This window comes from Hemibagrus wyckioides, linkage group LG10 (assembly GCF_019097595.1).
Source record: "Hemibagrus wyckioides isolate EC202008001 linkage group LG10, SWU_Hwy_1.0, whole genome shotgun sequence".
NCBI classification, from domain to species: domain Eukaryota; kingdom Metazoa; phylum Chordata; class Actinopteri; order Siluriformes; family Bagridae; genus Hemibagrus; species Hemibagrus wyckioides.
The window spans coordinates 7,388,814-7,402,846 of NC_080719.1; the positions used below are offsets into that span (position 1 = coordinate 7,388,814).

Sequence of the window (14,033 nt, forward strand, 5' to 3'; positions counted from 1 at the left end):
TGGATCCTAAATATGAGCAACTTGAGATTATTACAGTGATTAAAAAGATATATATATATATATATATATATATATATATATATATATATATATATATATATATATATATATATAAGATACTTAAAGGGATACATACTGAAAAACACTCCATGTTGAGTTAAAACGTATGTCCTAGACTAGGCTATAGTAAAACACTAGACACTAGATTATATAGGAAATATGTAACAATTATATCAATAGTGCTCTGAGAGACACATAAACATACATAATTTTTTATTTGTCTGTATGACAGTATGATGAGAACAGAGAAAAAGAGAGAAAAATATTGAATATTGTGTACTGGCGCCCCTCTGTGTTAACACCTTGAAATAAACATGTACATCATACTTATAAACATTATAATACGTTATACAGTAGACTGATTACATTTCAATATTTTCAGAATAAAACTTCAAACTTTTGTGCCTTTATTTCACATATTCTATTTCAGGGCAGTGTCTTATTTGAGTTCAGTGGACTCCAAAGACTAATTCCAAAGTGTGTGTGTGTGTGTGTGTGTTTCATGTGTCTTCTCTTTGTCACTCTGTGCCTTCCATGTTCAGACTCCTACCAGCAAACGTCACCATCTGCATAACACTTTGTCCCCTGACATGGCCTGCAAGAAAAGCCTTTTGTTTGATTCTGTTTGCTCTCAGCATTTTCTTTTTTATTATTTGAAAAGGTATCCTAAGGACAAGGGAAACACACACAACCTCAACCATTAATTACAGATATAATCTCACTTTTCCAATATTTGCCAGAGTATGTTAAACACTGTGGGTTCACTTATACTTTTTTCCCCAGACATTTGTATCCATAAGTGATTTAGCCTTCACCTCTAAATGATGCAAACTGCAAAAAATGTAATATGATGTAGTTTTACGGATGTTATTTCATTATTATAAGCAATAAAAGATTGTCTCCTGCTCCTTCTTTTAATTTTTTTTTGAGAATCTTCCCACTTTTCTTTTGTTTCCACCCTGTTTGCTTCCACAAATTGTGACTTTGAAACTTAATTAAGTTCTCTTTATTTGTCACATATACATTATTGCACAGTCTTCACATATCCCGTCCTTGGAGATTGGGGTTTAGAGTGCAGGGTCAGGAATGATGCAGCACCCCTGGAGCAGTGTGGGCTGGGGGCCTTGCTCAAGGGCCCAAAGGTGGCAGCTTGGCAGTACTGGGGCTTGAATCCCGTCTTCCAGTCAACAACCTAGAGCTTTGACCACTTGAGCTACCACCGCTCCAATTAAAAGTACAATTAATTAATTTTGAACTAATTTTTAAGCATCAACAAGGATGCAAATATAGTTTGCTAATAATGATAACTCCTGACTCTAGATTTTATTCAACAGAGTTGAAATATTCAAACAAATTCAAGAAATTTAAACACAGTTAAATAAAGTTATAATCTGACAAATAAATTATAAAATAAAGCTACATATTTATTATACATATATACATATACTGCATGAAGACACTGATTTCACCAGAGTGAAAGTATCCAAAGAAAAAGCAGATTTAGTCCAAAACAAAGATTTTTCCTTTCTACAATTGTCTAGTCAGTCCGTTCTCACGTCTTTCTTCTGCTATAAGGAATAGAAAACAGAATAGGAAGCAGTAGTACCTTTGTGAAGCATGTGAATATTCACGCCATTCTACCAGCAGAATCTGCATTTCTAAGCCGGCCTTTCTGTATTCTTCCCACATGTCCTGAGAGGGACTGTTTGGAAACGATCTGCATGTGTGAATAATGCTGTTGTTTTCCTGACCATTTCCCTTGGTGCTGATCAGTGCAGCTCAGACGTGCCATCAGCGAGAGGAGGGCAACATGTCAGAACGATGCCATCCTCCTGGCTGTGTCTGTTAAATGCGCGCCTTCAAAGGAAACTCACTAGAGGAGGAGGAATCCTCTTAATGCTTTAGTAAGCAGACACCACAGTGGCGTCTCTGCTAGAAAGACTTCTCCAAGAGTATTTCTCTGGAGTATCATCATGGATTCGGGAGTATGTGTTATGGAGCTTCTTGGTGTATTCTTCTCTCTAAGCGCCTGGCTCTTCTCATTGACCACCACTCTGATGTCGCAGTGGCTCACGCTGTCCACTGATCTCCTTCCTGCTGAGAGCTATGAACTGGGATTATGGGGGACGTGTGTGGTGCAGGAGCTGGGCGTTCTGGAGTGCCGGCCTTACGACAGCCTCCTCGGACTCCCTCCAGACATCCGCTTGGCTCGGATCCTTATGTGTGCCACCTTGGCAACCAGTTTATTGGGAATATCTTTTGCAATCCCAGGTATCTATCTGGTCAACAGCTGTAAAGGTGCCGAGACCCTCAGAGAGAAGCGGACGCTGAAGATGATGGGGGGATTGCTGTGCTTCGCTGCAGGAATTATGGGCCTGGTTCCTGTGTCCTACATAGCCCACCTGACCGTTCTGAGATTCTTCGATGAGTCCATTCCTGATGTGGTTCCACGCTGGGAATTCGGTCAGGCGCTGTTCTTGGGCTGGATTGCAGCGCTTCTGCACTTTGTCGCTGGATCATTGCTTATTACCTCCTGCATCTGCAGGCAAGATATCCCGTGTCCACTGCCAGAGTCTGTACCACTGCAAGGAGGACATGCCAATCCTGAACTTTCTCCAGGACGGAGGACAGAATATGTGTGATATGTGTTAGAAGATGATTCTTTTAAATGTTTTTTTTTTTCTCCAGTAACCACATACCACTACACCACAGAGATAGTATTTTGGTGAGACAGAACTGCACTGGACATGATGTGCAAAATTACAGGATGCTGCTCTTTCATCGCGGTAATTCCATTTATATATTTCAGTGTTGAAATTTCATATATAGTGCACACAGAAGACTGTAACAAATCAGTTCAAGCAATATAAAGTGTTTAAAGCATAGTATTCATGAGATTTTTATTAATTGGAAATAAACTGCTTGGATAATATAGGTTATGGCACACAGCAAGACAGTGTTGGTATAAATGTATAAAGGGGTAGACACAACAAAAAAAAGGCAAGTGAAAGCTCTATTGTGTTGCCTAGTGCCATGGATTAGTTACCCAAAAACTGGTTAAAAAGTATACTATATGATAATACAGCTAGTTTTCTAGTTCAGTGGCTTAACAGAGACTAAAGGAAACTAAAATAGCACATTGTGTTTACGCAATCAACACAGAGTCAGTGTTTCAGCTATGAGCTTCGGTGTTCTTTCCTTGCATTGCACCTAAAACGTATTATTTCAGCATCTTTATTTTTCGTCTGCGTGTTTAATTGTATTGGAACTGTGTGGTTGTGGTTGCGGGGGCGAGTTATATGAACTTATATCGAACTTTATTTTGCTCGGTCTCAGCAGCATCAGCGCACATACCTGTATTTTCCTTTAAAATAGGGTACAGTTAGAGTACATGTTATCGTTATAGTACACGCACAGTATGCTCTATTTCTACCTGAATGTCCGTAATTCACCATTAATCCCCAAAGTATATAATCAATTCTATTTTGAAGCATAAACTTTCTGAGAAAGTTTGGTTTTCACACTGCTACTGTAACATGTGCATATCAGTAATTAATAAGACAATTTGATATACAGTATGAGATCCAAAGACTTTTGGATGCGATGACATTTTGAAGTTTGCACAACATTTTTTTTAATACATTGATAATCTTATTATCATATAGTCATGCCAAAACCTGATAACGAAATGTGGGGAACGCTAATATGCCAAAAAAAAATGAGTGTACCATCTTCACAAGGACAAATTGATAGCAATAGATCATTTAGAGTAAAGGACACTATCATGGTTAATGATTTAAATCCATTCTTCGAAGAAAATGATGTGTTTTTCTGTTTTAACAATTTCTGTTATCGATTTTCCCTTGGAATTGTACATATCGCAAAGTTTGTTGTGATTTTTTTGAGGTGTGGTCTTTATTTGGATGGGTTTTTTTTTATTCATTTGAATTTATATACCTTATAAAACTAGATGTTTATATATATATATATATATTTATCGTGTGAGGTGATATTTACGTATTATCTCTACAACTTCATTTATAATTTTGTTTATTAAGTGAAAATAAAGGTTCTATCAATTCAGCTTTGTTCTACTACAGACGGTACTTGTGAGTCATGTCTATGTTTAAGACTAGATTGAACCTATAATGTAAATACCGTGGAATAAAGACCAAATTGCCTGTTTTTACACACAAACTGTTGGATGTTTAATGGGTTAATTGTCTGTGCACCAAGCTTTGTGACAAAGAGACCTGACAAAGCAGGATTTTTGGAAGCAGCAGTTGAGTGTAATCTTCCCTGATCCTTCAGTCTGCTCTGCTACACTAAGCTACATTTAATGACCGCTTTAATGACCATACAGTTACACAAGCTTGCTCAAGACATTATTTAAATTTTCTCAGCAGTTCTCAGAACCATTTTTCTTAGCCAGGGTTTTTACCATCTTCCTTTGATGTGTGTGTGTGTGTGTGTGTGTGTGTGTGTGTGTGTGTGTGTGTGTGTGTGTGCAAAGCTCTCTTTGTTGGCCTTCCACAATGGACTTATTTATCTTTGTATGCTAATCTCACCATCTTTAGACATACAAAGGTTTCTTCACTACCACAACAAACACATGGTCCTCTCACTAGCTGCCCATTTCCTGCCCACTTCCTTTGTGCAAATGAACCACATGGATTTTGAAATTCTGCTTCAGGTTCTGATCTCCAGATGGAAAATCAGCGGAAGATAAAGCCAGTCTATGTCACTTGACACTATGGAAATCATAATGTTTTATTTCTGTTAGGGATGTTTGTGTTTTGTACACCTGTACACTGGCTGGCGTGGGCAGTTATCTATTCAGCCAATCGCGTGGAAGCAGTGCAATGAATAGAATCATGCATAAAGGTCAAAAGTTTGATAAATTTCCAATAATCAGAATGGATTATTGACAGAAACATGTGAATTCAGTGACCATCTCAGATGGGCTGGTTTATGTTTTTTCTGAAAACACTGAGTCTCTAGAGTCTCTAGAGTTTTCACAAACAGCAGTCTCTAGAGTTAACACAGAAGAGTGCGAGAAACAAAAAGAACCAAGTGAGCAGCAGGTCTGCAAGTAGAAATGCTTTGTTGATAAGAAAGGTCAGGTGAGAATTGGTTAAAATTAATTTGAAAGATGCTCTTTTCCAGAGTTACATACAGTTATCTCATTTTTACAACTGAGCAGTTGAGGGTTAAGGGCCAGCAGTGGTTGAGCCTAGGGTTTAAACTCACAACCTTCCAATAAGTAATCCAGCATCTGAACCCCTGAGCTACCACATCCTCAGGTGGGAATATCAGATACGAAACTGATAAGAACAGCTACTACTGTACACTTGCTCTTAGCCAAAAGGATGAAAAGCGATATCCTTATAACCTCTCTTAACAAGCGTGGTGAGCAGAAAATCGTCTCAGCACACACAACACAGCAAACCTCGAGGCAGAAGAGCTACAACAGCAGAAGACTACACTGGGATCCAAGGTATTTAAGCCTGCATTGGGCAGAGAGACTCAGGAATACTGTATAGTTTAGGATTAGAGAAATGTAGCCTGGGTTTTTATTTATTTATTTTCCAACTGTCTCAGCTTTAGATTCATGTTTTTAATTGACAGGAGTGGAAGGATGTGGTCATCTACTGTTGATTACAGCCTTCATTTTACTGTGTGTGATGCTTTTCTGCTCAACACTGTTACTCCTAGCCTGTATCTGCTTCATTTTATGCATCACACTGCTGCTGCCTGATATCACATTGTCAAACATTTCCATTAGCACTTTGTATCCTTCTGTTTTGTTGTTTTTTTCATACTGTACTGTTCTCCCTGATGAGGTTTGTAGGTTGATGGATGGTACTTAGTCTTAGTACCTGACCTAGTGAACTAGCGGACTAAAGGATGTTTTTGATAGAGCCTACAAAGCAATAATTGTTAATGTTAATATAACTTATTCACTGCTTAGACAAATGGATGAGTGAGCAGCGGTACTTGTTCAAGATCTCAGTGTGTGTACACGGTTAATACTAAAAGTACAGAAAAAATAACATATTTTGCAAGGAAGCATTTCCCAGCAGGCAATTCCGCCATCCTATAAAGGTTATATTTATCCTGTAACTGTTATGTATCAGAGTGGTGTTTCTATAGTGTATAATTCGAACACGTACCACCACACTTGTCATTACTATCATCTTCACATCATGAGTTGCCCTGCGCGGTGCAGAAATCACAGGTCCTGACTCCTGCCCCTGCCGTGGAGCCAGTCAGGCTGCTGAGAAAGGCCTTTTGTTCTGCCAGCATCAGCCCGTTTGCTGTGCTGAGCACACACACATGCTGCACTTCCAGGCTAACAATTAATGCTGCTATGGGAAGGCTGAAGACGTGCTCACGTGCCCTGCCTGCCGCTGCCATCCTCCGCTGTGGTTCATATGAGCAGGGCATCCAAAAGGGTCATGGACTCCAGAGTCCACAACATGTGAGTCAGGGGCTGGAAACTTTATTACATAGATAAGGAGCTCTGAAATATAGGCCAAGCTTTTGTCACGTGAGGCAGTAATTTCCAGCTCACGTGTAATTAGACACACCTGTCACAAGTACAGGCTCTAGGTGTTTATTTTGTGCTGTAAGGTTCACTGTGTACAAGGGATCACACTTCAAGCATAACTTCTGTACCATTTTCTCTGAATCCCTGAAACCAATCTTGCAATCGATGTGTTTGTGTGTGTTTGTGTGTGTGTGTGTGTGTGTGTTTTCAGAAACCTGTTGCATTCTCAATTCTGATTGGTCACAAGGATTTATTTTCTGTGTGTGCAGCTACAAATTGTACTTGTTCTAATGTTGTAATATGCTAGCATTTGTCTATTTACATACACAGGGACCTGTATAGCGGACACTGTAAATATATTTGGTGAAATTGTCTGCTAAGAGACATTTATTTAACATTTTTGGAAGGCGTATCAGGTTATCTCCATTATCTCCAGCATCGGGGGTTTAACAGTCAGAGGCAAAACTAGTAACACGACAATTTAAGGTTTTGCAAGATGGGAAAGTCTTAAGGATAGAGGGATTGCTGTAACATGACAAGCTAGAATTCTTTTTTTATCCCCAGTAATTTCTTTCCTAACTTTAGGCTGGTGAAGAGGGAATTTTTCAAGCTGCTATAATATAAACAATAACAGGAACTAACTTGATTCTTGGGCATTCTGCAACATTTAATGTCACTATAAAAAAGCATTACTATGGTGTGTCATACCTTAATAACTAAATTATTAGCATAAGAACATTGCTGAAAAACAAAATAAAAAATAAATAAATAATTTCAGGAAGTGCAGTTGAAATCAGCTTTGGGCTAGTAATAGTGACTCTGCTTTGCACAGGCGCAAACCACTCCATGCCATCATTTATTAACTTCCTAAAACACAACTGTGTTTTATTTTCTCTTTAACATGTCAGTATGGCACTTTTTCCCCAACATTCCCCACCTTTTTCCCCAACATTATTTGCTAATGCCATACTGTAAGTCAGATTCTTTAGTGATGCACTAAAGTAAATGCACATTAAAGAACTATATATCCTCCAAAAGAAAGGGACAAACAATACTATTTTGAATCCCTTCGAATATTTTGGTATTCATTCGAAAAGCATATTCAATAAACGTGTGATTTTTCCATGCTTATGGAATGGCAATATAGATATCAATGACGATATCAAAAGCAATTCAGAGTGATTTTTGCTTATTCATGATCTCAGGGGGTATACAAGGCTGTACTTTGTTCATTCATATCAGTTTTACTGGGTCACAATGCTTTTTCCCTTGCTCTTGCTTTTTATGCTTTTTTCCATATCTTAGCCTTGAGGATTATCTATATTGTCTCAAGTCTGTCCTTTCCATGTACACATCAGTATAAAAGGCCAACTCATTAAAACTATAGAAAGCCCAGGCTGTCTTTGTGCACACAATAAACTGACTATACCCTAGCTGGTGAAACGACAGTGTTTTTCATATTGCAAAAAGATTTACAGCTGTTTTAAAAAAAGGAAAATTTCCGGGATTAAGTGGTTAACATAAGAAGATCATTAAAAGAAGATAAAGAAAATAATCCACTATCAGGCTGAAAGCATGACTCATGAGAATCCAATGGCACAAATCCTATCTCTGTCAATGATCTTTTTTTCTGTGAATCCCAAACCAAGGCCTCATTGAACATAATTCACTTAGTCATAACCAGAGTACAGTCAGGTGCTACGTCACTTACATTAGTCCCAGGGCAATGTCTCTGAAAGGTTGTTTTAAATACATAAAGAGATTATATTTTACTCTGGTCTCAAAGGAAAAATCTACAATGATTAACAAACAGTACACAGACTAAGGAATAAAACAACAGCAGCACATCATTGAGTGTTCACTCCTCTTATATCAAAGCACATTTTTATCTTTTTCTGAATAAAAAAAAAGATTAATTTATTGTTGGATTAAATGTTATGGAACATTCACAGAAAATCTAAAGACTTTCTGCTATCAGAAACCCTAAAGACTTTCTGCTATCAGAAACCCTAAAGACTTTCTGCTATCAGAAACCCTAAAGACTTTCTGCTATCAGAAAACCTAAAGACTTTCTCCTATCAGAATTCCTCAAGACTTTCTCCTATCAGGAATCCTAAAGACCTTCTCCCATCAGAAATCCTGTCCTTCCAAAGAATGGAAATGGGTTGGCACTCTGTCCAGGGTGTATCCTGCTTTGATGCCCAATGATGCCTGAGCTCCCTGTTACCCAAGTATAGATTGGATAAGCGGTACAGACAATGAAATGACTATGTATATATATATATATATATATATATATATATATATAAATATATATATATATATATATATATATATATATATATATATATATATATGGAACTTTTTGAACTATATATATATAAAGTTCCATTTACAGTAATATAGAAGTTTCTATCTTAGAGGTTTCTTTCATCTGTTTTATTATTTACTGTACATTTGCTCCTGTGACACTGGCATAAATTTTAAATGATCCAAAAACAATTAATATCCATATAAAACCACAAGACATGAAAATATATAACTCCCAAAGCACATTTAACAGCAAGGTGCAAGAATATAGTTCACATATAATACATTATTAGCTTTGATTGTGCATCAGTGGGAACAGGTTACAATGGCGTCAAGTGTCAAATCCCAAGAGATTAGGATGTTTATGAATAACTTCCCAATTACTGTACTACCCCAAAGGACACACACTTTAATTGCACTAATATTGTTTGCCTTGTAAACAGTCTGACCCAACCTCCCTTCAAAAACACTTGCATTTCAATGCACGCTCATATTACGAAGAATTCACAGAATGAAGTTATGACTGAAAAACGAAGACCCATGTTCACATTCACCCGTCTTTCTGGGACTGGAAGGCCAGGTTGTCAATACCGAGGCTGTTTATTCTGCCTTGCCCAGGCTTTTGTCTGGATTTTACATGCACTGCCATCTCGGTTTCATTCAATCCACAGTGGTGCTCCTTTTTCCTTGAAGGTCTGATTTTGGAGTTCATTCCTTCTGGGAGCTTGTAACACAGGAACACTATTCCACTCAACACCACCAAGATGGATGCAAAAATTCCAACAGCGATACCAGGACCAATATACTGATCATCAGGAGCTGGGGGCATGTTGAAGTTAGGTGGAAAGTCAATGGTTTGGTTAGTCACCACAGCGTTTAAGTTCCAGAAAAGAGGAATAAACGAGCTCACGCCAGCGAGTAACATAAGTCCTCCACCGAAGGAAAAAGACAGTGTGATAGATCTAGTCTCATCAAGTCCAAAGTAGATGTTCCTGAGTCCATAAATGATGCTGGAATTACCAAAAAATCCCAAGACGAAGGCAAGCAGCATGAGCACCTGGGCAGCAGCAATCTCATTAGGCATGTAAGGGTCCGTCAGTTGCATCCGCTGGCAGTACATGATCTTGTACTCAGATGTGGCAAGCACACTGGTATAAAAGCACACCCTCCAGATGCCCACCCAAGCCAGACCAGAGGTGATGACAGACAGATTGGATACCTCCCATACTCTCCACTCCACCAAGCCTATGGCTACGATGGTGAGAATCCAACCAATGGCACCTACCCAGAACCCCACAAACTGGGCATGGGCAGTGTGGACCAGATATGGCATGATCTTCTACTGTCCAGTGTATGCCTTTATATTTTCCTCCATTGTCAGGTAAAGTGTACACTCCTCCTTACTGCCTGGGAGCTAAGTAACAGTGTGTGCTTGAATTGATTTGTATGAAATGGACTGCACTCTCTGTGCAGGTCGTCTTTTTTGCCAACCCTCTCGTCCTGTCTCCAAGAAACCTGACAAACACACCAGTGGTGTCCCTTAGGGGAGACACAGAAAGAGAATGAGCTAGAGAGAGAGAGAAAGAGAAAGAGGAGGGGTATGTAGGCGGTTAAATTAGCAGGAACAAACTGAGCTGTTTAGGGAAGCAAACACATGTAAAAGAAATACATCAGCAAACAATTTCCACACAACTGATATTGTGGCAAGTAATATGAATCTGCAGTTATTTACAGCTCACATTAGTGATGCTATAAAGCAATAAATGATGACAAAAAGATTAAAAATCTATTCCGTAATGTTAAACCAGCTTTCTCAAAAATCCAGTTTACAGCACATCATATCAGCCAGTGAAAAGCTGAACTGTTCCTTTTATTTAAATCAGCCTCTTTATTGCACATCACCCATGTCAGCTGATTAAACATCACAACAACAGCTTACACAGAAGGAAAAACAAATCATCTCTACTGCCATGATAAATACCATAACTATAGGCATAAAGGCCTTACAGTGCTTTTAGATTTAGAATATGGCGTACTTTTATTTAAAGGCTAAATGGTCTCAAGATAAAAAGAAAAAAATAATCAGTCTGTTAGATGGACATGTTTCAATAAGTATGCTTAAAATCTGAAATAGGCAAAAAATCTATTTAAAAAATCCCAACTAGGACAGAAAATATTACTGATTACAGGCAGATGTTGAAACAGTACTAGGAAACTGTATTGTACAAAATTTTACACATCTGAAGGAAGAAATTAGCAAAATCTACATCACAACAAAAAAAAATTGCCTTTACTGAAACTGAAGTATTCAAGAGAATTGATAAAAAAGAGTTGACCACAAGACTAGCAAGCTAGTAATCAGTCATTAGGAAAATATTAGAGTTAGCTAGGATTAGAATGCTAGATCACATTAGCAAGAAAAATATAACTTAACAGGTAATTTAGCTAATTTAACAAGCTAACTCACAAATCTGCTGTCATTCGGGATCAAACCGTAAATTTAATTTAAACTGTAATTTTTTGTTCCTTCTCTGTTTCTATTCTTCTGTAAAGATGCTTTGAGACAGTGTCCATTGTTAAAAGTGCTATACAAATAAATTGAAAAAATTGAATTAAATTGAAAATGAGGTAAAATCTGTCAGACAAATGTCGGCCTTCATGCCTTAAATATAAAACAGAAAACATCTAAACAAATAAACAAAAACATTCATACTCCTCACCTTAAGCAGACTAATGTCAGTATTTAAAGCGTGATGAAAGGCTTAATGGCGCACCTGAAACAAAGTAAATGCTTCACTTCCTCCTCCATTCAGTAAATATAGAAAGAACTGCATTCGTCAATAATTAACTGAACATACACACTCCTCCCAGATGCTGGGGCATGACGTCCTCAATAAAACAATAACAACACCTACGCCACAGATATTGTTATGGTCAAACATTGTAAATCTGTGTGAAATGCTATAATAAAATCTTGGGAGATGGTGCAAACATTATTGCACTTCTGCCAGCAAAGCAATGAAATGTTGTGGCATAACAAACATGAAGTGGGGCAAGAGGCAGGTCATTTTGATAAAACATATGAGAAACATCACCCAAAGTTTATTTGGTTCAAAGGTGTGTCATTTTTAGGAAGTCTACATGATGTAAATGTACACGAAAATACATTTAGTTATGGCATTTGGCAGGCAGTGACTACTACTGGTTTACTAGATCACAGACTAAGAATACCGTCGGTCTGAAAATGTATTAAAGGTGGTATTTTAGTGAGAAAAGCAAACAGACAACACAATCGTTGTATGTGCTAATTAAAAAAAATCCAAAGACAAGCTGAAATTATATTTCATCACCCATTTAATGCTGGAATTTGAAATACACAAGTAAGTTCACGCTCTGTGTGTTCATAGTTTTACGTCGATGCTGGATTACATCATCTGGGAGATAGGATCTTAAATAAAGTGCTATGTCTGTTATGGTTGCACAATGACTAGACTGCAGCCTGTCCCTTTAGGTCAAATGCAAAGCTTCGGGAAGATTTAAGGAGATTCCGGAGTCAAGTGAAAGGTTGCATCATACTCAAAATAGGTCATCACCTACTTCTTATCCAATATATTCTTTTTCCAAGATTATTTACTTATTTTAATAGTGGCCAATATCTCTGCGTGTTCATGGAATTACAGGAGGTAATCATTTAATCATGTGTCAGCAGTCCAGTGCAAAAATTCAGGTCAAGCTTTAAGTAATGTCCAATTTCAACCTCACAATTTCATTGACTGGGATGTGTCACGGTGTTTCCGTTCACTTTTTATCTTTTCACACACATTCTGAATAAAGTCAAGAGACTGTTATGTGTGAAGATCAGAGGAGATCAGCAGTTTCAGCCTGTCTGGCACCAACAACAATACCACAGTCACAGAGATCACATTTTTTCCCCAATTCTTTCCCAATTTAAGTTTTTTTGTGGAAATAAACTGAAGCTCTTGACCTGTATTTGCATAATTTAGTCCATGACGCAGCTGTTCCTATTAAAGTGGCCAGGAAGATTATTTCACCTTCAGATGGTTTAAATGGTGTGATATAATACTTTAACATTTATAAACAACATAATACACCTGTGAGGAAACATTATATTATTATTATTATTATTATTATTATTATTATTATTATTATTATTATATCAATGCGCAAAATACAACATTACTAAAATGAAGTTTAAGCACTTCATTCAGGTCATTCTCTGCCAAAAAAATAATAAAATAATAATATAAAAGAAAAAAGAAAAGCTCATAAATGCACCAGCTAAGGTGTGTCAAGGATATATTAAGAAGGAAGAGGTTCTAAAACAAATCCTGCAAAAAAAAAAAAAAAAGCCACAATTATATACATTATTCCATGTGAGGTCAAATATGCACACTCAGTCACAAGGTTGAATTATTTTTTTCTATCTACTACGCCTGTAGCGTAGCGTCAATTATCATGGACAGTTTCACCACCTCTCTCTGTGGTAAGAATGAAAACAAAATTCTAAACTCACTTCCAGCAGACATCTATATAAAGTTATTGCAGTTTCTGGGCCAATAAACATTTATGAGAAACATATATTTTTGTATGAGATAGGCGTGCCATCTAGGATGTATTCTGGCTTCACGCCCAGAGCTCCTGAGGTTCCGACTCCATATCTGTGATGACTGGCCAAGATAAAAGACTTACTGTATATGAATCAATAAACAGTTGTAGAAGGCTTTCAGGAATTCTTGAATGGAATTTGTAACTGTAGGAAAACCACAGTTAACAGGAATGATCTATTATTACACTGCCCTAGTGTTGGATAAAATTTGTTAAGACTTTCTCGCAAATCCGTCTAATCCTAAGAATTTTATTGTTAGAGTATTACAGCTGTAGTTTTAAATTCATAACACAGTCACATATTTGACAGAATTCAGCTCCTTGTCTAAAACTTCAGAATCATCTTCTTCACATACTTCACAAACTATTCTTACAGGGAAATTCATAAGTTATAAATGTAGTAAAAAGACTTTAAAACAAAAAAAGAGAGAAGACAAGACACACACACATTCTATATATATATATATATATATATATATATATATAT

The 14,033-nt window shown here is 37.3% G+C and overlaps 2 protein-coding genes across 3 annotated transcripts; one reads left to right on the forward strand and one right to left on the reverse strand.

Moving 5' to 3' along the window:
- The first annotated feature begins 1,846 nt into the window (after positions 1 to 1,846).
- LOC131360596 (putative claudin-24) lies at positions 1,847 to 4,010 on the forward strand. The gene has a single exon (XM_058401203.1). The coding sequence runs from the start codon at positions 2,034 to 2,036 to the stop codon at positions 2,700 to 2,702; it is 669 nt and encodes a 222-aa protein (XP_058257186.1). The 5' UTR covers positions 1,847 to 2,033; the 3' UTR covers positions 2,703 to 4,010.
- Positions 4,011 to 9,039: 5,029 nt separating this feature from the next.
- LOC131360898 (claudin-34-like) lies at positions 9,040 to 14,017 on the reverse strand. 2 transcript variants are annotated; one of them, XM_058401717.1, is made up of 2 exons: positions 11,641 to 14,017; positions 9,040 to 10,459 (listed from the first exon to the last, which is right to left on the reverse strand). In XM_058401717.1, the coding sequence occupies exon 2, from the start codon at positions 10,251 to 10,253 to the stop codon at positions 9,471 to 9,473; it is 783 nt and encodes a 260-aa protein (XP_058257700.1). In that variant the 5' UTR covers positions 10,254 to 10,459; positions 11,641 to 14,017; the 3' UTR covers positions 9,040 to 9,470. The 2 variants fall into 2 exon arrangements, with proteins under 2 accessions (XP_058257700.1, XP_058257699.1); XM_058401716.1 differs by having other exon boundaries at positions 9,040 to 10,487.
- Between the last annotated feature and the right edge of the window lie 16 nt (positions 14,018 to 14,033).